General features: G+C 42.7%; 1 protein-coding gene and 1 non-coding gene across 28 annotated transcripts in view; one reads left to right on the top strand and one right to left on the bottom strand.

The window, feature by feature from the left end:
- Window positions 1-22,280, bottom strand: part of CLASP1 (cytoplasmic linker associated protein 1) — a 309,768-nt gene that overhangs the window by 181,953 nt on the left and 105,535 nt on the right. For all 27 annotated transcript variants that reach the window (XR_012421050.1, XR_012421051.1, XM_065525354.1 and 24 more), the window contains exons 3-6: window positions 7,848-7,926; window positions 6,269-6,372; window positions 5,386-5,477; window positions 3,439-3,514 (exon numbers count right to left, since the gene is read on the bottom strand). Coding sequence is in view for 25 of the 27 variants with exons in the window: in XM_065525354.1 (XP_065381426.1) it covers window positions 3,439-3,514; window positions 5,386-5,477; window positions 6,269-6,372; window positions 7,848-7,926 (351 nt within the window). In the remaining 2 variants the exon portion in view is untranslated. The remainder of the gene's footprint in view (window positions 1-3,438; window positions 3,515-5,385; window positions 5,478-6,268; window positions 6,373-7,847; window positions 7,927-22,280) is intronic.
- On the top strand, window positions 8,485-8,610 carry LOC123568172 (U4atac minor spliceosomal RNA). The gene has a single exon (XR_006691393.2). It is a non-coding gene; the product is annotated as a U4atac minor spliceosomal RNA (small nuclear RNA).

Genomic DNA, 22,280 nt, shown 5'->3' with positions numbered 1-22,280 from the left:
TCTACTCCAGGGCTGCCAATGTTTGGGGTAAGTATGGCTATGTCAGTATCACAAATACATCTCAAGACACTAAGGCTATCCTACAATTAAGGCTTTTCATATTCTTAAAGCACTATACACCTGAGTTTCTCAGAAACCCACTGGCACATGGTAGGTGCACGATTTCTGCAAATGAAAATGGCCATCTCAGATGAGGAGGAGACTACTGAGTAACTTGGCCTTCTGAAGAGTCTTCTACTTGGACCAACAGGTCACACCAGCACCTAAGAACACTCACTTGCAAGGACTCTCATAAGGATTGAGGGGTGGGGCACTTACCACTGCCTCCACTTTAAAGGGGAAACTGAGGCTCAAGATCCAAGTGACCCCAAGGTCAGCTATTACATACAAAGCAGGGATCTATGCCTTTAACTTAGGTATCTTACATTGCGTCAGGTAGCTCAAGTATTAATATTTAACATACTCTGCCTTTTGGCAACTTCAGAACAGTATGTCAAACTGTTAAAGACTCAACATTATCTTAAATTCTTAAACAACTGAATCAACATTTTGAGAATGTGGGATTGTGCTGATCGTTTGAAATTTAATCTGTGTACTTCTAAAATAAAGGAAATCTTGTTAAAATCCCTAGAGAACTTACAAGTTAACTCTAGATCTAAAGGAAAAAAATAGTATCAGAGAGTAGCCCAACACAAAAGCAGACTAGGCCCTACCTGTCTCCTTTCTACCGAAGCTTTAGGGAACCTTTAAGTGAGGCCTCCTCTAGCAGAGAACTTCAGGGAAAAGGAAACCCTGTGAAGAGTAAGGTACTCTCCAAGGCTCACCTGAATAGCTTCAAGGATGAGAATGGGCCCATTCAAAATATTAAATGTGCTTACATTCCACTCCCAATGTCTCTTAAAATCTACACCGAATACATGATCTTTTGGGCAGGGAAATACTGAGGTTATACATCAGTGACGAGCCCTAGGACAACGAGGCATTCCTTCACTTTCCTCTAGAGGATGTGGTCCACCTCAGTCACAGAAGCAAAATCTGAGTCTCAGAAGCAAAATTAAGCTAGTAATCTCCATCCCCTTCCCCAAAAAGCCCAAGGATCCAGACAGACAAGGCAGGCCCACAGCACGAGCTCTCGCTAAATATATGTGGAAGAAAAAGAGGAAGAAGGGGAAACGGGGGTTAGTGAGGGGACCCTGTGGGATGGACTGCAGTGTGGTGCACAGCCATACAGTGCTTCCCTCCCCAAACCGGATTCGAGACAACGTCCCTTGCTGTCGTTCTGGACGGTGTAGGTCTGGCCTGTGTTTTTATACTGCCTCCACCGCAGAAGTGCATTTAGAGGAGCCAGCCCCGCACCACCCACCCCAGGTTCTAAGATCTCCACAGGCAGTGTGAACATTCACATCACCTGTCTGGCCAAAGTCAGCAACTGAAAGAGAATAGAATCACCTTAGCAAGTTGGCTTTTCTGTTCTGCTAGAGCACTCCACGTGGCAGCAGCCACACCCCCAGAGTGCCGCCTCTACAAAGGATTTTTCCCACAGAAAACAAAAACAGAAACAAAACCCAAAGGGGGAAGGGTACAAAACAATAATCTATTTGGTAATTTAGAATCTTTTTAAAAAATAGTTCCATTTATTTTTAAATTAACATTGAATATAATGTATGATTAAGTAAATAAAAATGTCTAGCCGGGTGTGGTGGCTCACGTCTGTAATCCCAGCATGCTGAGAGGCCCAGGTGGGCGGATCAAGAGGTCAGGAGATGGAGACCATCCTAGCTAACATGGTGAAACCCCGTATCTACTAAAAATACAAAAAATTAGCCGGGCGTGGTGGCAGGTGCCTGTAGTCCCAGCTACTCGCGAGGCTGAGGCAGGAGAATGGCGTAAACCCGGGAGGCGGAGCTTGCAGTGAGTCAAGATCACGCCACTGCACTCCAGCCTGGGTGACAGAGCGAGACTTCGCCTTTTTCTTTCTTAGAAGAAAAAAAAAGAAAAATCCTAAGCATTTCTTTCCAATGCCATGTATTTTCCTTTTCTTTTCTTTTGTTTTTTTTAGACAAAGTCTTGCTGGGTTGCCCAGGCTGGAATGCAGTGGCACGACCTTGGCTCACTGTAAACTCTGCCTCCCAGGTTCATGTGATTCTTGTGCTTCAGTCTCTCAAGTAGCTGGGATTACACGTGAACGCCACCATGCCTGGTTAATTTTTGTATTTTTAGTAGAGATGGGGTTTCACCATGTTGGCCTGGCTGGTCTCAAACTCCTGGCCTCAAGTGATCCACCCACCTTGGCCTCCTGAAGTGCTGGGATTACAGACATGAGCCACCGCATGCCCAGCCTAATGCTATATATTTTCAACAAAGGCTGAAAAACGGCATGAGTGGAACAAGCAAGCAGGGAGACAGCAGACGACAGGCAGTGAGGAGGGGAGAGGCTGGAGTGGAAGGAGCAGCACAACAGCCAAAGAGAAGGGAGAGACAACTGCTGCTGGAACTAAGAGCAAGGTAAGGAAAGGGCCTGGAGAGCAGGAGGGGAGGGGTGCAGACTCAGGGGAGCTAGAGGCCAGGGGAGGCTGGGTGGAAGGCCAGCCTGATACAGCCTCCTGGGAGGGTAACTTAGCAATTATCAACCAAGATTTCACAGAGAGGCCACTGCCCATATATATTTATCTTGTAAATTACTGTTCCACTTTCTGTCCCTTCTTCTAATGAAGTATCATTCTTATCAGTTTGTATGAGATGACATAATAAAAATGACTCTGGTTGAGAAATAGCATTGAACCGGGAGGAGAGTTCAATGCTACTTCTCCAGCCCAGACTTGTACAACTTTTGAATTGCCTGGTAACTCACAGGTGAGACAGCCAGCTCCTCTCCTACCCTCACACTAAAGAAGTGGTACTTTTCGTTAATTTAGGTAATATCTGCAGTTCTTAAGGGTTCAGAGTTCAAGGAGTTTCCACAATGATATACACAGTGGAGCCACCCCCACAAAGCAAAATGTAGAACATTCCCATCACCTCAGAAAAGTCCCCTCAGACCCTCTTCCAATCATTCTCCCCCACCTCAGCAGATTCTGCACCACAACCCCCGGCACCACCCCTTTTGGCTGCAGAGGTGGTGGCCAGACATCTTATCTTGGAGGCTGGTCTGGAAAACATCAGTTTCTAGGCTAGTTGATTTCTCAGCCCTGTGTATGGAAGAGCGCAGAGTGGCCACCACATTTACCAATTTTAAACTTAAACGCAAACTTATTTTATATATTTAAATGTATAAATATTTTATAAATGCTAATGGGTACTGGATCTCTTAAAAAATCATTGTTCTATGAAGATTAGGACTCCAGTCCCACCCACCTATTGGGTATACACAGAGCACCAGAATGCATCTCAACAGTCTGTAAGCAATGGCCTCCCCCGCGGGTTTTCCTTCTCACTCACCTGGCTGTTTGGATCTCCAAGTAAGTTGCATATATGTGGCACAATCTTGCTTAGTGTTAAAGTCTGAGCTCCAGAGCTGAAAACAAAAGGAGTGCTTTCTTGTTAGTGAGAACTGAAGAAAGACAGACGCCTGTCTGCCCACACCTGCCCTTCCCGTGTCTCCCCAATCCCCACCACCACCTCATACCAAGTCTCTCTCCATCCCATCCACACTGGCTCCAAAGTAAATGTGTCCGATGGCCCCTTTGCACAGAGTTCAAAACCTAGGGTGGCTTCTCCCAGGTGAGTCTTCCTCCTGTCCCCCAGGGCTCTGGCCAATCTGGCCCTACCCCTTTAACGCTGGGCCAGAGCACCCCGGGTCCCGCCTGCCTCACAGGTGCTGCCTCTGCAGTGCTGTTCTGTCACTGTAAGCCAACTACGAGTCACTGGAGGGACCTTGTTTAACTCTCCCATGTGCTGTGGCAGAGCCCTCTGCTACGGTAGACAGTCAGGCAATACCGCTGGATGAAAAGACTGCAATCAAATCAGAGCATCTACCTACTGGGGCACATCTGAGCCAAGTACTACCCTACTGGGGCACATTTGAGTTACAATTTTCACCATCACCATCCCTGCCATGACAAATGGCCTTTGTGAATAAAAATCTCTTGGTTAATCTGCCTACTACCTTACCATAAATTCCTAAAACTGGAGCTACTGTGATCAAAGGCTAGAGGTTTGTTTTTTTTTTTTTTTTTTTTTTAAAGCTTCAGCTACATATGGCCAAATTTAATGGCACTGAAAAAACTAACATATTAAGATGGAAAAAATGTACAAGTAATATAAACATTACAATCTCAATTTTGTTTTTAAAAATAACATAACTTTACAGGTTAGGATAAAATGATTATCTGAAGGTAACAGAATTACAGTAATCTTTATTTTTTCCTTGTGTAAATTTTTATGATATATACAGTATTATTTTCATAACCAGAAAAAAAGTCTTGAAATTTATAATTTTAAAAAAGCCTCTCCTAAAAATAAGTACATGAAAAAAATGTTCACCATCAACAGCCATTAGATAAATACAAATTAAAACCACAATGAGGTATTACTACACACATATAAAAATGGCTAAAATAAAAAAGTGACAACATCCAATGGCTAGCAAGGGTATGTAGAAACCAGATCATTCGGACGTTGCTGGTAGGAACGTAAAACAGTGTGGACAACTCCGGGGAAAAAACTGGCAGTACCTTTTAAACTAAAAATGAACTTACCAAATGACCCAGCAAGTATACTCTTGGGCACTGATCCAAGAGACATGGAAACTTATGTTCGTGTAGAAACTTGTACATGCATGTTCACAGCAGCTTCATTTATAAAAGCCAAAAACTGGAAATCACCCAAATGTTCCTCAACAGGTGAATAGTTTAACCAACTGTGATACATCTATACCAAGGAATTCTATTTAGCAAGAAAATGAACTATCAATGTGATGTGTAACCTCAAGGGTATCATGCTGAGTGAAAAAAAGATAAAACTCAAAAGGTTACATACTGTATAATTCCATTTACATAACACTCTTGAAATGACAAAATCATAGGCAGGGAGAGCAGATTCGTGCAAATTCAAACAGATTCATGGTTGCCAGGGGTCAGGATGTAGCTACACATGGCAGCATGAGGGAGCCCTGCAGTGACTGTACAGTTACATATACACACAAATGCACATGTGTTTACCTGAGACACTTGCACAAGTTCTAGGGATTGTATCAATCTCAATGTTCTGGGACTGATGCTGTACTATAGTTATTCAAGGTGCTAACACTGGGCAAGGGTGGGTAAAGGGGGTGTGAGACCTCATACTACACTTCTTTGCAACTTCCTGTAAATCTATAATTATTTCTAAGTAAAAAGTTAAAAAAAATTCAGCCAGGTAAAAATGTCAGGCTCATCCCAGACTTACGCATTGAGTGTTGCTATAAGGCAGAGACAGATGCCTTCTCGAGTACGGAAATTCTTGTGTTTGAAGCCTCCGAGCATTCTGTCCCATACGTACTGTAGATGACAAAGAACAGGTGAGGAAAGGAGAAGACTGCTGCAGCTGTCACTAAGGCAAGCCTCTCAGAAGGCAAGCCTCTTAACGGGTACCAAATTAGTCCCATCCTCTACCAACACATTTAATCCTCTCAAGAGCATACTGGAAAATGATGACATCTATCATGTTACCAAGTATACTAAATTATAATTTTTAAAACACATTCATTTACACAAGCATTTAATTCTCCCAAGAACCCTAAAAGGGAGGTACAACTGTCCTCATTTTATGGGTGAGGAAAGCCAGGCCAAAAGAGCCAGTGAGTTGCCAAAGATCACACACTCACACTGCCCTCTGCTTTTTCTCATCACCTCCCAATAAAGGACAGTGGAAGCTGGGAAGGCAAGGCTGTTTCGGTCCATCCCAGCAGCCCCAATTAACCAGAAGACAGGGGCCAGGGCTCCAGCCAGGCCTCCTGACTCCCAGACACCACGGCTTCCTCTTTTCAGACAACTGGAGAGTCGGTTACATAAATGAGCTGAAGGGTCTAATGGATTAAAACTAAGTATATTAGATTCACTAATTTATTCAATACCCCCATGTTAAATCCACTATTCATCTCATACTTTTGTGACTTATTTATTTAACTATCTTGCATGAGTAAACAGATTGAATGCTGTGAAAATTTTTATCTGTAATACATCAGCTTAAGTCTATGGAGTCACACCGTTTGTGCAAGCACACACACACCCTCGCAACTGCATGCATGCGCACTGGCCAGCTGACCTCAAAACACATCTCTTGCCCCTACCTGGGGATTAGCAGCTTGATCCATGATCTTTAGCAGCAGAGTTTGGTCCTGCTCCCTCACAGAGTCTTTAGCATCTCCTAGTCTGTCTATTAGACTTGGCAGCACTGAAAATCAAAACGGAAACTGATCAAATGAAACCCTATTTGGGGGTCTGCGGTCACCAAGTACTGCTATTTCAATTATGTGGGAAGACAAACCCCTGACCCAAATGATGTATCTCCTCCTAAAACCACTCATCTTTGCTCACAGCTCTACTCTCCTTGCTGAAATCCATGAGAGTCACCAAAAGAGTCTGCAAAATCCTTTGCATGGAAAGATATACTATTTGTCTTCCTCCTTACCCCACGTTCCTCCAGCCAGTTCCAAACGTATTTGTAAGCTGATAAAAATTGAAGACCTTGATAGGAAGAGTCAATAGAAAGGAAAATTTAGGTAAAAGACAAGGAGGGGGCTCCAGCATATGTGTTTGGGGGTGGAAGGGGTAGGCACTTATGAATAATCTTACATTTCATCAACATTGTGTATTTTTAGTTTTACATCACACCCAAACACACATGAGACAGAGCCCAGCTGTCCATCTTCCCCCACCTACCCAGTGTGGACCCTCCCACCAGTGCTCCAAGTGCACCTATAGACCAGAGATCAGCTTATTTTAAGAGCTTGCAAGCCTCTATAACAAGAGCTATCCCTGAATAATTCAGCTAATTTAGGAGGTAAATGGAACCCTATTAAAATATCAAATTTCTAAAAGTAAAGGTTTTTTTTAAAAAATTTGTAAACAGTCGGTGCTAGAATGGGAAAATAGCTCACGACCTTTTCAGAAGGAGCATATTGGTCAGAAACTTAACAGAAAAGAATACATGTGTACCAATGTAAAATAGAGAAATTCCATAAGGAAATGGTTGCATAGAGCTGCTTACTGCCCCCATGAAACACCGGAGGTCAGGAATTTAGAGGTATTTAAATCTATGAAATCTGTGGGGTTTGTTCCATTTTGCTGACACATCGTTTTTCCTTCAGAATAACAGTGAACGTTTACTATACACTTGTAATGACATTTACAATCAGGATGAAAATAGTAATGCCAACCATAGTCATCTGGGGAAAAATACAACTGGCTTGGTTTTACAGGATTTCTCAAAGAAAACCGCCTCTCATTAAAGGGGACCGCGGTCAGGGTCAAATATGACTTGGTTGGCACAAAGGGTGACAGCTAATTTAGCATAAGATATAAAAATGGCACTAATATTTCATATTAGAACACGTATTACTAATTTCCGTATGAGAACACAGTGAAGCCAGTACAAGGTATGGGGAAGGGGAAGGGCCAGAGGCCAGGAAGCCCAGCGGGAAGGGAAGGCAGCGGGGCGGCCGGCCGGGGCTGCGGGTGCTACGGGGGCTGCGGGGGAGGGCGGGGACTGACTGACTGGGAGGAGCGGAAGGGAGGCCGAGGGGGCTGGAGGGGAGGCAGGGTAGCGGCCGGGAGGGTTTGGGAGCAGCTAAGTGGAGAAGCCGGGAGACCGAGGGAAGGCTGGGGGTCTGAAGGGGCCGGGTCCGCTCCGCAAGTGCCGCAGCTCACCTGTGCCGATCTGCGCCTTGAACCGATCCTGCAGCCGGGTCACCAGGGCGGACAGGATGTCCATGCCCAGCAGAACCACCTGCAGCGGGAAACACCGGGAGCCTGTTAGCGGCCGGCCTGCGGGGCAGCGCTCCCGCCCACCCGCTCCGGGGACGCCTCGACATTTCTGGTGCAGACGCAGTCCGAGAGTCCAGAGCTCGCATGCCGACTGGAGGACCAAAGAGATTAGCACGAGGAAGGATGATCTTCCACAAAAAGAGCTGTGTACAGCTATAATGGAAAATACTCGGTGAGGAGAAACGAAATAAAAGGCAGTACAGCGTAGCCAAACCCAGGTTAGCCGCCCGTGGAGTTCAAGAGAGCGCCGTGGCCCCGCCCCCTCCAGCCCCGCCCCGGCGAGAAAACGTATGCAAATTTTCGAGCGGCCGACGCGCGGTCTTCTGGGTAAAACCGAGCCGCCGCTTTTGCGACCCTTCAGGAGCCTCAGAAAACAAAGAATTCGTGGTGTCGTCAAAAGCCGTGGAGGCTGGAGGTAAGCTAGCTACCAGACCGACTAGGGCGGGACTCACAAATTAATCACCACAACGCAATCAGGTATTGGCGCTTCCTGCTTGCAGCGCACGCAACTTCTCCCGCAACCATCCTTTTCTTGGGGTTGCGCTACTGTCCAATGAGCGCATAGTGAGGACAGTACTGCTAACGCCTACACAACACACCCGCATCAACTAAAGCTTTGCTTTACCTTGGTGCAATTTTTGGAAAAATGAAAAACCGCTTTTCCCAGACTTGTGAGTTTAAAAAGTAGTAAACTGCAAATAAGCTACACTCTTCTAGCCGTGTTAAACCAGTAGGTGGTGCACGATATACATGATTTCATTTTTTCATCAAAACTCTTTCAGTTTTTGCTGTGCAAACGGGGGGGGTTTCCATGTAACTTTACCCCGGTCATCTACTTCGACTGTCATGTAACTCCAGCTTTACGCTGAGCCAGCCTAGTAGTCTAGATGAACTTTCAATAGGAGGCGAAGTTTCAGTAGGCCTTTGTACCACATAAAATGGAATCCCAGCACTTTGGGAGACCGAAGCGGGCGGATTACAAGGTCAGTAGATCGAGACCATCCTGGCCAACATGGTGAAACCCCTTCTCTACTAAAAATACAAAATTAGCCGGGCCTGCTGGCGCACGCCTGTAGTCCCCACTACTCAGGAGGCTGAGGCTGGAGAATCGCTTGAACTTGGGAGGCGAAGGTTGCAATGAGCTGGTATCCCACCACTGCACTCTAGCCTGGCGACAGAGCGAGACTCCGTATCAAAAAAAAAAAAAAGTTAAAAAGTGAGCTTTCTGTGGAATGGTCCAATAGCCAGATTAAACCCTTCCTCTGTAGGAAGCAGTTTTGCACTGTGAGACTTTTAAACACGCTTCCAACACAAAGCCGAGCACTGCCCAGTGTTCACACAACAACCAAACAGGACGGGGCAACAGTTAGGATTTCTTGCATGCAGCCTGTGCCTGCGTCTGGCGGCTGATAAAAGCAAAAACTGCAGACTTTTCTATTCAGCTTTGAAATCCACTGCTTCAAAACTGAAGGAATCCAAATTGGCCCAATAATCCCCACAATATATAAAATGTTCTTGCAAGAAACTGGCTACTTGACAATATTGAAGAAAACAATTTTTAAAACTTTTATAGAGAGAACAATTTATAAACAGATTTTTCTTTTAATGGTATAAACACTTTAAAATAATGACGCTACTTTCGAGCTAAAAAGGATTAGGTTTCACACTATGACTTCCTTCCAAAGAGTACAGTATGAAGTGGGGGAGTTAACTATCCAGCGGAGAAAACTGACAGACACAACCTCAGCCAGACAGTGGAGGTCAACATCAAGCACACTTGGTATGATGTCATGAAAACGGCATTTTGCCTTTGTGATAGTCCTTCCCAAAACCCTTAAGCCCAGTCTAAGCATGAGGAAAACATCAGAGAAATTCCGATAGAGGGGCATCCTACAAAACACCTGACCAGTACCCCTCAAAACAGTCAAGATCATCAAAAACGAGAACTCTGAGAATCTGTCTCAGCAACAGGAGCCGAGGGAAACATAACAACTAAATGTAATGAGGTATCCTGGAAGAGAGTCTGAAACACAAAGATGACATTTTTCCTTAGGTAGAAACTAAGGAAATATGAATAAAGCATGAAATCTAGTTAATAATAATACATCAATACTGGTTCATTGATTGTCATAAACCACACTGTTAGATATTACAATGAGACGATATTACCTTTGCAATTTTTCTGTAAAAAAATAGTTTATTTTTTAAAAAGAACAGCCCATCATGGAAGTGAGTTATTTAGCTTTTGTTTGGTGAAATCTTAAGCTTATCTGCACAGCTGCATTACTGGTTGCGAGTAGGGGTATTATTCATGACAGAAACATCCCTTCATACATCGCTCAAGGCTAAGGTGAAGAGGACTGTTGTTTATTTGGGGGAAGGCTGACATCAGCTGTTCCAGGACGGCAGTTTACTTGGTAGGTCTGAGCAGAGAAGGCCTCGCGAGGCCCGGGACAGTCAAGTTTCAATGCCTTGCCTAGATGAACTGGGGAGCGTGGAAACTCCCAAAGAAGACTGAGTGAGTAGCTGCACCTGAGTCCCCAGAGAAACAGAACAGCAGAGGTCCAGGGCGCCAGCCAGGAGGACAAAAGGCAGTTCCAGGTACTTTCACAGCCCTTCTCCTGGGCTTCCATTTCCCTACTGAAGAAAGGGATACATGAAAAAGTCCTTGCCCAGAAGACCACTCTGATAATTAACTGTAAAAACCTCTTTGTGCCTAAACCTCCTCATCTGTAAAACAGAGACAATAGTAACAGCTACCTCGTGGGTTGTTGTGAGGATTAAATAAAGTGTGTATGTAAACTGTGCCTGGCACGTGGTGAGGGTACTTTCTTTTTTTCCCTGTTCCTGCTTTCTTCAGCCCTTAGGTCTATAAAACCAACTTCTTCTCCATGGCTCAATGGAATACACAACTCTCTTTCCTGGAAATGAGGTGTTACCTGATTCTAAAATCACAAATAAAAGTCATTCAGAATCTTTAAATTTTTTGTAATTTTTTTCTTCCAACACCATTAGCTCTGCATGACCCTTGAGCACTGCCTCCGACATTTTACTTAATTATCTACGTTTGTGCTTGTTTCCCCAGCTACACTCCTTGAATGTAAGGAACACTACCATCTTGCATTTCCTCAGAATTCCCATAATAAATAGCACAGCGCTGGGTACAAGGTAGGTGATTGATAAACCCTACTGTATCGATGTGCAGGAGACTGGAATAGATGAGCTCTCAAGGTCCAACATCTTCTTTATCCTAAAATCCTTTAAAAGACCCTTTTGTAAAAGAGAGAAGAGGGCTGACCAGGTCACTGGGACCAATACTCCTGCCGAGCACAACTAAGAATGCTGGATATAAAAGAACTTCTGCAGCATCAGAGAACTAAGAAGGCACAGAAGAACTTCCAGGTCAAGAAACACAGACAACTAAAATCCACAGACATGAGCCTGCAACAGCTGGTTCTCTTTGCCCTGGGGCCATGTATATACTGGGAAAGGGTGCAGAGAATCACTTTAATAACCTTGTGGGTCATCTAGGAGGGCAAAGGTTACATTCCAAAGCCCTCCAAAGTTGGTGGCCTAGTTAACCCCCACCACGTGTGCTGGAAACCCAAATGGCTAGACATTAGGAGGAGAGTGAGTTGGAAATAAAACAGCCTTCACAGGGACTGCAGCCCAGTTTCCAAGCATCTGGGTGGCCCGGAAAAAAATTCTAATCCCTGACATCAGATTAAAGTGAGTTTAGACTGTTTGTGTCCAAAAGCCCTTAGCAGATAAAAACACATGTCATTTCTGGATAAAGAAAACGTCATCTTAATAATCTAGTCCTTGGTTTATTCCTGTAACAATTTTTCTTTTGTTGCTGCTGTTTGTTTTTTTGAGACGGAGCCTCGCTGTGTCGCCCAGGCTGGAGTGCAATGGTGCGATCTCTGCTCACTGCAACCTCTGCCTCCTGGGTTCAAGAGATTCTCATGCTTCAGCATCCCGAGTAGCTGGGATGTGTTATCAGCCCGGCTAATTTCTGTATTTTTAGTAGAGATGGGGTTTTATCACATTGGCCAGACTAGTCTCGAACTCCTGACCTCAAGCGATCTGCCTGCCTCGGCTCCCAAAGTGCTGGGATTACTGGCGTGAGCCACTGCGCCTGGCCTATTCCTGTAACAATTTTTCAAAGAGAACATGTGAAACACAACCAAAGATAACCAGGCACACAGGACAAAATAAATGAAAACTAGCAGAAACAAAGACCAACCTGAACTCTGGATGCGTGGATAGGAGAATAATTACAAACAGACTTCAAAATAACAAGTCAGGCCGGGTGGGGTGTCTCACACCTGTAATCCCAGAACTTTGGGAGGCCGAGGCAGGCGGATTGTCTGAGCTCAGGAGTTGGAGACTAGCCTGGGCAACATGGCGAAATGCCATCTCTACGAAAAAATACAAAAACTAGCTGGGTGTGGTGGCGGGCGCCTGTGGTCCCAGCCGCTCTGCTTGGGAGGCTGAGGTGGGAGGATCACTTGAGCCTGGGAGGCGGAAGTTGCAGCAAGTGGAGATCGTGCCACTGCACTCCAGCCTAGGCAACAGAGACACCTCATCTCAATAAATAAATAAATTAAATTAAATAACAAGCCTTATTATGTCTAAGACACATGATTAAAGTTTTGGGTAGAGAAATGACAACTTTTAAAGTTACACAGATTAAACAAATAATACAAGAGAAAGTTAAATACTCAACGAATGGGCTCTTTTTCCTAAGTGCACTGTAAATACATGAAGAGAACTAAACAGGAAACTAAGTCTGCAGAAAAAATCCAGAATAAAGTAAAGAAAGGCAAAAAGATGGAAAATTCAAAAGAACAAGGAAGAGAGAATAGAGAGAAAATGTTAAGTTTAAATGGAATTCAAAAAAAGAAATGACACAATAGGTATAAAGCAATGGCTGACATTCATTAGAATTTTATTTTTATTTTATTTTATTTATTTTTTTGAGATAGGATCATACTCTGTCACCAGGACTGGAGTACAGCTGCGTGATTTCGGCTCACTGCAAACTCCACCTCCCAGCTTCAAGGGATCCTCCGCCTCAGCACCCCGCCCCTTCCCCAGTAGCTGGGACTACAGGCGCGTGCCACCACACCTAGCTAATTTTTTGTATTTTTGTAGAGGAGGGGTTTTGCCACGTTGCCCAAGCTGGTCTTGAACTTCTGGACTCAAGCAATCTGCCTGTGTTGGCATCCAGAGTGCCGGGAATACAGGCATGAGCCACTGCAACCAGCCCAAAATGGTATTTAAAAAAATAATAAATAAATAGTGTTGGTGAAGATGTAGAGAAACTGAAACTCTTGAACACTGCTGGTGAAGTGTAAAATGGTAGAGTTGTTGTGGAAAATGGTTACAGCAGTTCCTCAAAAAAGATTAAACATAGTATTACCATATGATTCCAGCAATTCTACTTCTGGGCCTATACCCAAAAGAAGTAAAAGCAGCCGGGCGCGGTGGCTCAAGCCTGTAATCCCAGCACTTTGGGAGGCCGAGGCGGGTGGATCACGAGGTCAGGAGATCGAGACCATCCTGGCGAACACGGTGAAACCCCGTCTCTACGAAAAAAATACAAAAAACTAGCCGGGTGATTTGGCGGGCGCCTGTAATCCCAGTTACTCGGGAGGCTGAGGCAGGAGAATGGCGTAAACCCGGGAGGCGGAGCTTGCAGTGAGCTGAGATCCGGCCACTGCACTCCAGCCTGGGCAACAGCGCGAGACTCCGTCTCAAAAAAAAAAAAAAAAAAAAAAAAAAAAAGAAGAAGTAAAAGCAGAGTTTCCAAAGACAGTTGTAAACCCAGGTTCACAGCATCATTACCTACAACAGTAAAAAGGTGGAAACGACTCAAGTGTTGACTGACAAATGAATGGATATGCAAAATGATGCAAAATGGAGTCTACCAGTCTGCCCATACGATGGAACTTTAGGCCTTTTCTGAAACACTACAACATGATGAACCTTGAAGGCTTTACGTGGAGTAAAGTAAGCCAGTCACAAAGACAAATGTTGTCTGGTTCCACTTACATGAAGCACCTAGAGTAGTCAAAGTCACTGATTCAGAAAGTGGACTGGTGGCTGCCAGGGGTTGTGGAAGGGAGAAACGGGAGTTATTATTTAATGGCTTCAGGGTTTCAGTTTTACAAGAGAAAAACATTCTGGAGATACATGTTGGTGATGGTTGCACAATTCAAATGCACTTAATGCCGCTGAATTGTACACAAAACTAGTTGCATGGTGAATTTTATGTTCTGTATATCTTACTACAATTAGAAATAACTTTTAAACAGCTATTTAAACAATAGCTGATGGTTATGAAGCTTGTGTTATGGGGCAATAAAAATGCTCTAAAATTAGTGGTGATGGGTTGTACAACTCTGTGAATGTACTATCAACCACTGAATTTTACCCCTTCAAAAAGAATAAAAGGCCGGGCTAGTGGCTCACATCTGTAATCCTGGCACTTTCAAGGCGAGCAGATCACTTGAGCCCAGGAGTTTGAGACCAGCCTGGGCAACATGGCAAAACCCTGTCTCTACAAAAAAATACAAAAATTAGCCAGGCCTGGTGGCACAAGCCTGTAGTCCCAGCTACTCGGAACGCTGAGGTGAGACGATCGCTTGAGCCCAGGAGGTTGAGGCTGCAGTGAGCTCTGATGTTGTCACTGCACTCCAGCCTGGATGACAGAGCAAGATCCTGTGTCCAAGAAAAAAAAAGAGAAAGAAAAAGAAAGAGAAAGAAAGAGAGAAGGAAAGAAGAAGGAAAGAAAGAAAAAGAAAGAGTGTATCAATACCTGAAGAGATAATGGCTTAAAACGTTCCAAAAACTGAAGAAAAACATCAAGCCACATATGCAAGAAGCCCAGTGTATCACAGTACACTAAGGAAAAAGAAATCCATACCTAGATACATTAGCTACATTGTTTAAAAGATAAAGATTAAGACCAATACTGCCAACAATAAAGAAATGCATCAGCAAAGTGAACAGACAATTACTAATCACCAACCTATAATTCTATGATCTGTAAAATACACCTTCCTAGAAAGTGAAATAATTCTCATACAAAAACTAAAAGAACTTTTCAATACTTATCTTAGAAGCTATCCATTCTTTTAAATTCAATTTTAGTGACTGTCCTGGTGCTACTGGCTTAACAATAAATCATTCCATGTAACTTGCCATATTAATAGCATGATTTTCCCCTTTATTATGTTAATCACCTCAAAAGATGCAAAGCATCTGAGAAATTTAACATCCACTGCATTCATGATTAAAAATTCTTAGCAGATTAGGAAGAGAAAGATTCTTCCTTAACTTCACAAAGGATATATTTTTTCAAACCTACAAAAAGCATCACACTTAATGATGAAGTGCTGAAAGCTTTCTCTCTGAGAGTGGAACACGATAAAAATATCCACTCTGCAATTTCTGTTCAACATTGTGTCTGCAGTCCTAGCAAACTAATTTTGGCAAGAAAAAAATAAAAGTATGAAAATTAGCAAAAAAAGAAAAAATTATCATTCTAAATGGAAAATATAACTGCATAAAACAAAATCTAGAAGGGGCCGGGCACGGTAGCTCATGCCTATAATCCCAGCACTTTGGGAGGCCATGGAGGGCAGATCACGAGGTCAAGAGATTGAGACTATCCTGGCCAAGATGGCGAAACCCCATCTCTATTAAAAATACAAAAATTACCTGGGAATGGCAGCGGGCGCCTGTAATCCTAGCTACTCCGGAGGCTGAGGCAGAGAACTGCTTGAACCCAGGAGGCGGAGTTTGCAGTGAGCCAAGATCATGCCACTGCACTCCAGCCTGGGGTGACAGAGGGAGACTCAGTCTCCAGAAAAAAAAAAAAAAAAAAAAAAAAACACTGAAAGATCTAAAGATGCATTATAAAATTAATAAGCTTTGTAAGACTAATACAAAGCCAATATATATGAAAAAAATTACATTTCTATTCTCACAAGCCAAAAATGTTCCTATTTTTAATTGCATAAAAATAAACACCTATGAATAAATCTAGCCAAAATAAATATCTGCCCAAAAAGTTATGTAACAATTTTTAAATTTTTTAAAGATAGCTAAAATAAATACAAAGATAAAAGTATAGGTTGGAATACTCAGTATTGTGAAATTTTCAGTTCTCCCAAATTGATCTAAACATTCAATAAAATTCCACTCAAAACCCCAATAAACACAAACATGTATTTTTTTTTTAAGAACAAGTTGATTCCAAAATACATGTGATAATATGAATGGCAAGGCACTCTTTTGGTAAAATAAGGTGATAAAACTTGCTCCCCGTGGATATCAAGATGTATTACAATATCATAGGAATTAAGACAATGCGCTGTCAGTTGATGGACAGACACATACACCAACAGAGAGGATAAAGAAACAGACTCGGGCCTATGGGGAATTTTATGACAAAGTAGGCATTACAGAGCAGTGACAAGAGGGCTACTTTTTAAATCAATGCCCCTGAATCAACTGAGTATCTACATGGATTTAAAAAGAAGCTGACTCCTATCTCACACCCTGCACAAAAATGAATTCCTGACAGTAGATAAATGTGCAGAAAGCAAAGCAATACACCTTCTAGAAAATAACATAATAGCTTCATGATCCCAGGACAGAGGAAAATACCAAGACACAATAAACACAAACCATAAAGGACAAGATTGATGAACTGGACCAAATCAGAGTTAAGAACTTTGGCATATCAAAACCACTGAAGAAAGTGAAAGTCAAGTCACACTAGAAGAAGATACTACAAACAAATCAGCAACAACAGGCTTGTTTCCAGAATATATAAAGGTGCTCTGCAAAGCAAATGGTAAGCAAGCCAGTAGAAAAACGGGCAAAATATGTGAAGACGCACTTCACAAAAGATACCAACGGTCATCATTCTAAGAAAAGCTGTTCCATTTCCATTAGTCATCAAGGAAATGCAAATTAAAGGAGACACTACTGCACACTCACAATGGCTAAAATGAAAAAGACCCACAAGACTGAGTGTTAACAAGGATGTGGGACCACAGACACCCTCCTACATGCTGGCAGGAATGTAAATTGGCATAATCAACACTGAAGAAAACATCTTGGCATTAGCTAACAAATGTGAGGATATGCAGCAATACTGCTGCTAGGAATATGCCCAACAGAAACACAGGCATACATATAACAGGCGAAATGCACGAGAATGCTCAGAGCAATAGTACTACAGTAGCCAAAAACTAGAAATTCATAAGTCCATCCACTGTGGAATGTTGAAGTTGTGGGTTTCATACTAAGAGATGCAACAAACATTGAAAATAAATGAATCATAGCTACACTCAGCAATACAAAATCTTGTAAGAATGAATCAAAAGGCCAGAAACAAACATACTCACATTTGTATGAAGTTCAAGAACAAGCAAATAAAGTGGACACGATGGTGTCTAGAGTCCCAGCTACTTGGGACGCTGAGGCTGGATGATCGCTGGAGCCCAGGAGTTCAAGTCCAGCATGGGCAAGATAGTGAGACCCCATTTCTAAAACTAATTAATTTTCAAAAAACAAGTAAACATGGCCAGGCGGGGTGGCTCACACCTGTAATCCCAGCACTTTGGAAGGCTGAGGTGGGTGAATCAAGAGGTCGGAGTACGAGACCAGCCTGACCAACACGGTGAAACCCCGTTTCTACTAAAAATACAAAAAATTAGCTGGGCATAGTGGCGGGCACCTGTAATCCCAGCTACTTGGGAAGCTGAGGCAGGAGAATCGCTTGAACCCGGAAGGCGGAGATTGCAGTGAGCCAAGATCGCACCACTGCACTCTAGCCTGTGCAACAGAGTGAGACTCCATTTAAAAAAAAAAAAAAAAAAAAAAGCATACACTGTAATCTTAAGGTGCATATTTAGATAATAAAACTAAAAAGAAAAGGCAGAAAGCAGTTACCATAAAAGTCAGAAGAGTGGTTACTTAGGAGAGTCCTGGTGGCGATGTCCTAAGCAATGTTCTATTTCTTGTCCGGAAGATCAATTAAACAGCTATTAGCTTTAAAATACATTCTTAAACTGTGTCTTTGTGTTTTGTGCACATTCTATCACACTTCACAGTTTTAAGTTTTAAAAATTAGAGCAGTGGGAGTGATGCTGACCACCAGACCTGTAAGTTTATAACAAGTGGCTTAGACCTTGTCTCTGCCTTTCCAAAACACTTGTAAAGGCCCCCAAATGGAACAGTTCTCTTTCCAGATACATGAGGTCTGCTCATTGGCAAAGAAAGGAATACTCAATCCTTTTCTCCAAAAAACATCCATAAGGCACAAACCAGGTGGTAAAAACCGGCCATTTCTTAAGCTTCAGAAGACTGGATTGTCTAAGGTAAAAACAGTGCTCACACTCATACTGTATTTTATTGTTTTAAGGTATTTTTGCATGAATCTGAGCAATCTCACAGTAATCCTGAGATGGAGAATATATTATCCTTATTTTGGAAATAAGGAAAATAAAGACCAAAAGACTTACCCAGGGTTGTAAAGTGTGGTTAATGACCAAACTGCAAACAAGCCTGAGCCTCCTGAGTACACCAAAGCCATTTTCACTATAACATAATAATGATGTACACAAAACCCCACAGTTTTAGTGTTTTTCATCTCTCTTTCTCTCTCTCTAGCTAGCTTAAGACCTTCTCTGCCAATATCAGATAACCTCAAACGTCAGCCTCGGCGCTGCACTCGTCTGAGACTCTGGGAATGCCTTAGCTAGGAAAAAACACGCTGGCTTTGCATGCACCGCTTCGGGGCTGACGTCCAGCTCTCCCCCCAGTGGCCACTGCTCCATCTCCGAGCCTCAAATGCTCATCAGTAAAACCAGAATAATAACATGTTTACCTTAAAGAGTACACATGAGGCTAACAAAGTCTTAACAAAATGCTCAGAATATCACAGGCACCCAGTAAGTACTATTTCCCTTCTTTATGAGAGCAGCACTTTTAAAAATAATAAAAAAGCATGGCTTACTGAGTTAAGGGGCAAACAAAGTAGGTACAAAATCTAGAAAAGAAAATGAGGTTGCCTAAAATTCCATCACAACAATACCCCTGTTACTATTTTGGTGACATCTAGGCACACTCACATGCACATTTTTCCATTCAATGTGCAACAGACATCTTCCCAAGTCAATAAATACAGATCTACACCCCTATTTTCAGTGGCTGTATAATACTGTACCTAGGTATCATCATTACTCACCCAGTTCTACTAACATGCAGGGTTTTCATTATTTTACACAATATGATGATGGACACACACTTCCACACATGTGCTATCATCCCCTTAGTACAAATGCTGAAAACATTTGCTGGGTCAAAAAGAAAACACACTGTATACTACACTGTTAGCTCTGTTCTTAATGTAATGCACTAGGTGCTGCTTTAAACACAGGACTATGCCCTGCTGATTTCTACACAGTTTTTAGTTATTTTAAAAGACTCTAGATTGCAACCTCACTAAGTAAGGAGAAATTAGCACTCTACACTGTACTTACTTTCACATTCAAGAATAAAAGCACAACACAAATACCCCCTCAAGAAAAGTGTGATAGTCTGTGACTTTGCATACACACGCGTAGATGGGAGAAGTAGTTACCGTTACCCAAACTTGTCATCCTTCAAAGCAGTCACCTAGGAAATGCCTGGGTGCTCAACCCAACAACAATGCCACTGGGCAGTCTATTTTTAAAATTCCTCTTCTGGAATGCCCTCCAGAGATAGTGTATGAACCATCAAAGTAAATGTCTGTTAAAATACGTAATTAATATTAGATTATTGGGACTTGCAAAGTTATGGGCTATTACCAGTAATCGTCCATATAAAGGATTTTACCCTTCAAAAGGTATTTAGGATCATCACACCATCAAACCACTTTTTTTTATTACACATGAGGCAGCAATATGCCAAGTCATGCTAGGAGACAAGGTTTCAAATACAATGAGTGGCAGAGTTAGTAACCTTTGTTTGAAGACCTAGACCAATCCAATACAACTTTCAGCAATGATAGAAACGTTCTACATCGGTGATATCCAGTACAGTAGCCACTAGCCACATATGGTTACTAAGCAAACGAAATGTAGCTAGTGCAAATGTGAGACAGGACTTTTCATTTAACTTCACTTAATCTAACTTTAAACCACCACAGGAGGCTCCTGGCTACTGTGCTGGACAGTGCTGCTCTACACCACTGGCTGCAAATTCGGACACACAGGTAGAAGAAATATGGCCGGTCATGTGATAGAGGTGAAGGGACCATGGAAACTTGGGGTACCTCTTAAAGCTCCAGTCACTTGATAACATGTGGGACTGAAGAACAGTAAGGCCCCATCTCCAGATTTTAAACCCTGGCAACTTATCCAAAGAATTCTAAAGCACTGAGGAGGCCAAACAAAACATATCTGCGGGTCATATCCAGCCACAGACCTCTAAATTTGCAATCTCTCTCATCCAGACACATCCCATAAACATGAGATCAGGCACCAAGACATTCGTGATGGTTTAAGGAAATAAACAAAGATCCAAGTTTCCCATATGGACTTTCAAATTTTTCCCTAATATGCTTCCAAGCTGATCTACCTGTTTCTCTCTCCCAGCAGCCCCCAGCCCGCCAGCAGAACTCACAGCTCTTCCTCCGGCCCAAGATTCCTGGAGTCTCCCTAGACTCCTCCAAAGCTCAGGTCCCAATCCTTCTAAGAGACAGTTGCAGCTAGCCCCCTCCACAAGGTCTCCAGCCTCCTAATTTCTCTAAACCCCAATCTGAATAGTACTTTTTTCTATCTCCTTTATATGCATACTAAGCAACTCTCCAAAAAGACCACAAACTACTCAAAGCAGAGCAGATTCTTACACAACCTTTTTCACCCACTCACTTGCCCAGAGACTGTAAAAAAAAAAAAAAGTGGGGGTGGACGGGAAATCATGGGGCAGTGAACATCTATCTTGCAGAGATTCTCTATTTAATCCTCACAACGACATTTTGAGGCAAGTATCATATCTATAAATATGCCTACTTTGCAGATAAGGAAACTAAGCCCCAAAAAGATGAACAAATAATTAGGCAAGGTCACTCCATGGTTATGTGGTTTAATAACATTAATCCATTAGTCTTACAAAAGGGCAAACCAAGAACACTACGTTTGTAATGACACCCAAGTAAATCACTCTTCTGTGTCTACTTTTTCCAGAGAACCATCTGCCCACTGGTGGTGCTTCTGACAAAAAGTGTGTAACAGAAGCTGTTCCCAGAGTGTACTGGAACTAATTTTAGAGACCAAAATATCTGTGAATCGGCTAATTAGTTCTAGCTCCCAGCATGCCAGTCTCCACAGAGGCACTGTGGGAAACGAGTGCACTCCTTCCTGAAGTCAGGAGTCATCTCCGTCCACTGATTTTTCTCCGAGTTCAGGCCAGGGTGAAATCCCGACAAAAATCTTAGCTCCAGGATGACATTTTATTACTTTAAAAAAAATACAAAAAAATGTATAATATTACTACCCTTTCTTGAAATACTGAAATCTGGAAAAATATAACAATAGTCTGTGCTTAACATACTCTCTAACTCATGCAATGCATGTTTTTTTTTTTAAAGGGGGAAGGTGCATTCATTTATTTACTTAGAATTTACTGATCACTTATTAGAATTCTATATACTTGATCAAATACCAATCAAGTATAAGGGTAGGATGAACAAGCTGTTAGACATATAAGGAGTTACTAAACACACACGTACCACATGACTGCAATTCCACTCCATACATAAAGATCTGGGTCAGTAAACAAGAAAATAAACAAAAAAAGAGAAAAACATGGGATCCTAGAAACAGAGGGGCCTACTCAAAAGAGAGGTGAAGGCAATTACCAAGATGACAGCAAAAGGGATTCTCAGAACGATGGCAGGACACCTAATTTTTTCTTTCTTTTTTTTTTTTTTTTTTTTTTGAGACAGAGCCTTGCTCTGTTGCCCAGGCTGGAGTGTAGTGATGGGATCTTGACTCACTGCAACCTCCACCTCCCAGGCTCAAGCAATTCTCCTGCCTCAGCCTCCCGAGTAGCTGGGATTATAGGCGTGAGCCACCACACCCAGCTAATTTTTGTATTTTTAGTAGAGACAGGGTTTCACTATGTTGGCCAGGCTGGTCTTGAACTCCTGACCTCAAGTGATCCACCCGTCTTGGCCTCCCAAAGTGTTGAGATTACAGGTGTGAGCCACTGCACCCGGCCTGGGCACCTAATTAAAATCAGCACAGC

The sequence above is a fragment of the Macaca fascicularis genome, chromosome 12 (genome assembly GCF_037993035.2).
Source record: "Macaca fascicularis isolate 582-1 chromosome 12, T2T-MFA8v1.1".
NCBI classification, from domain to species: Eukaryota; Metazoa; Chordata; class Mammalia; order Primates; family Cercopithecidae; genus Macaca; species Macaca fascicularis.
The sequence above is the reverse complement of the archived record's forward strand: the minus strand, read 5'-3'. Positions and strand labels throughout refer to the sequence as shown.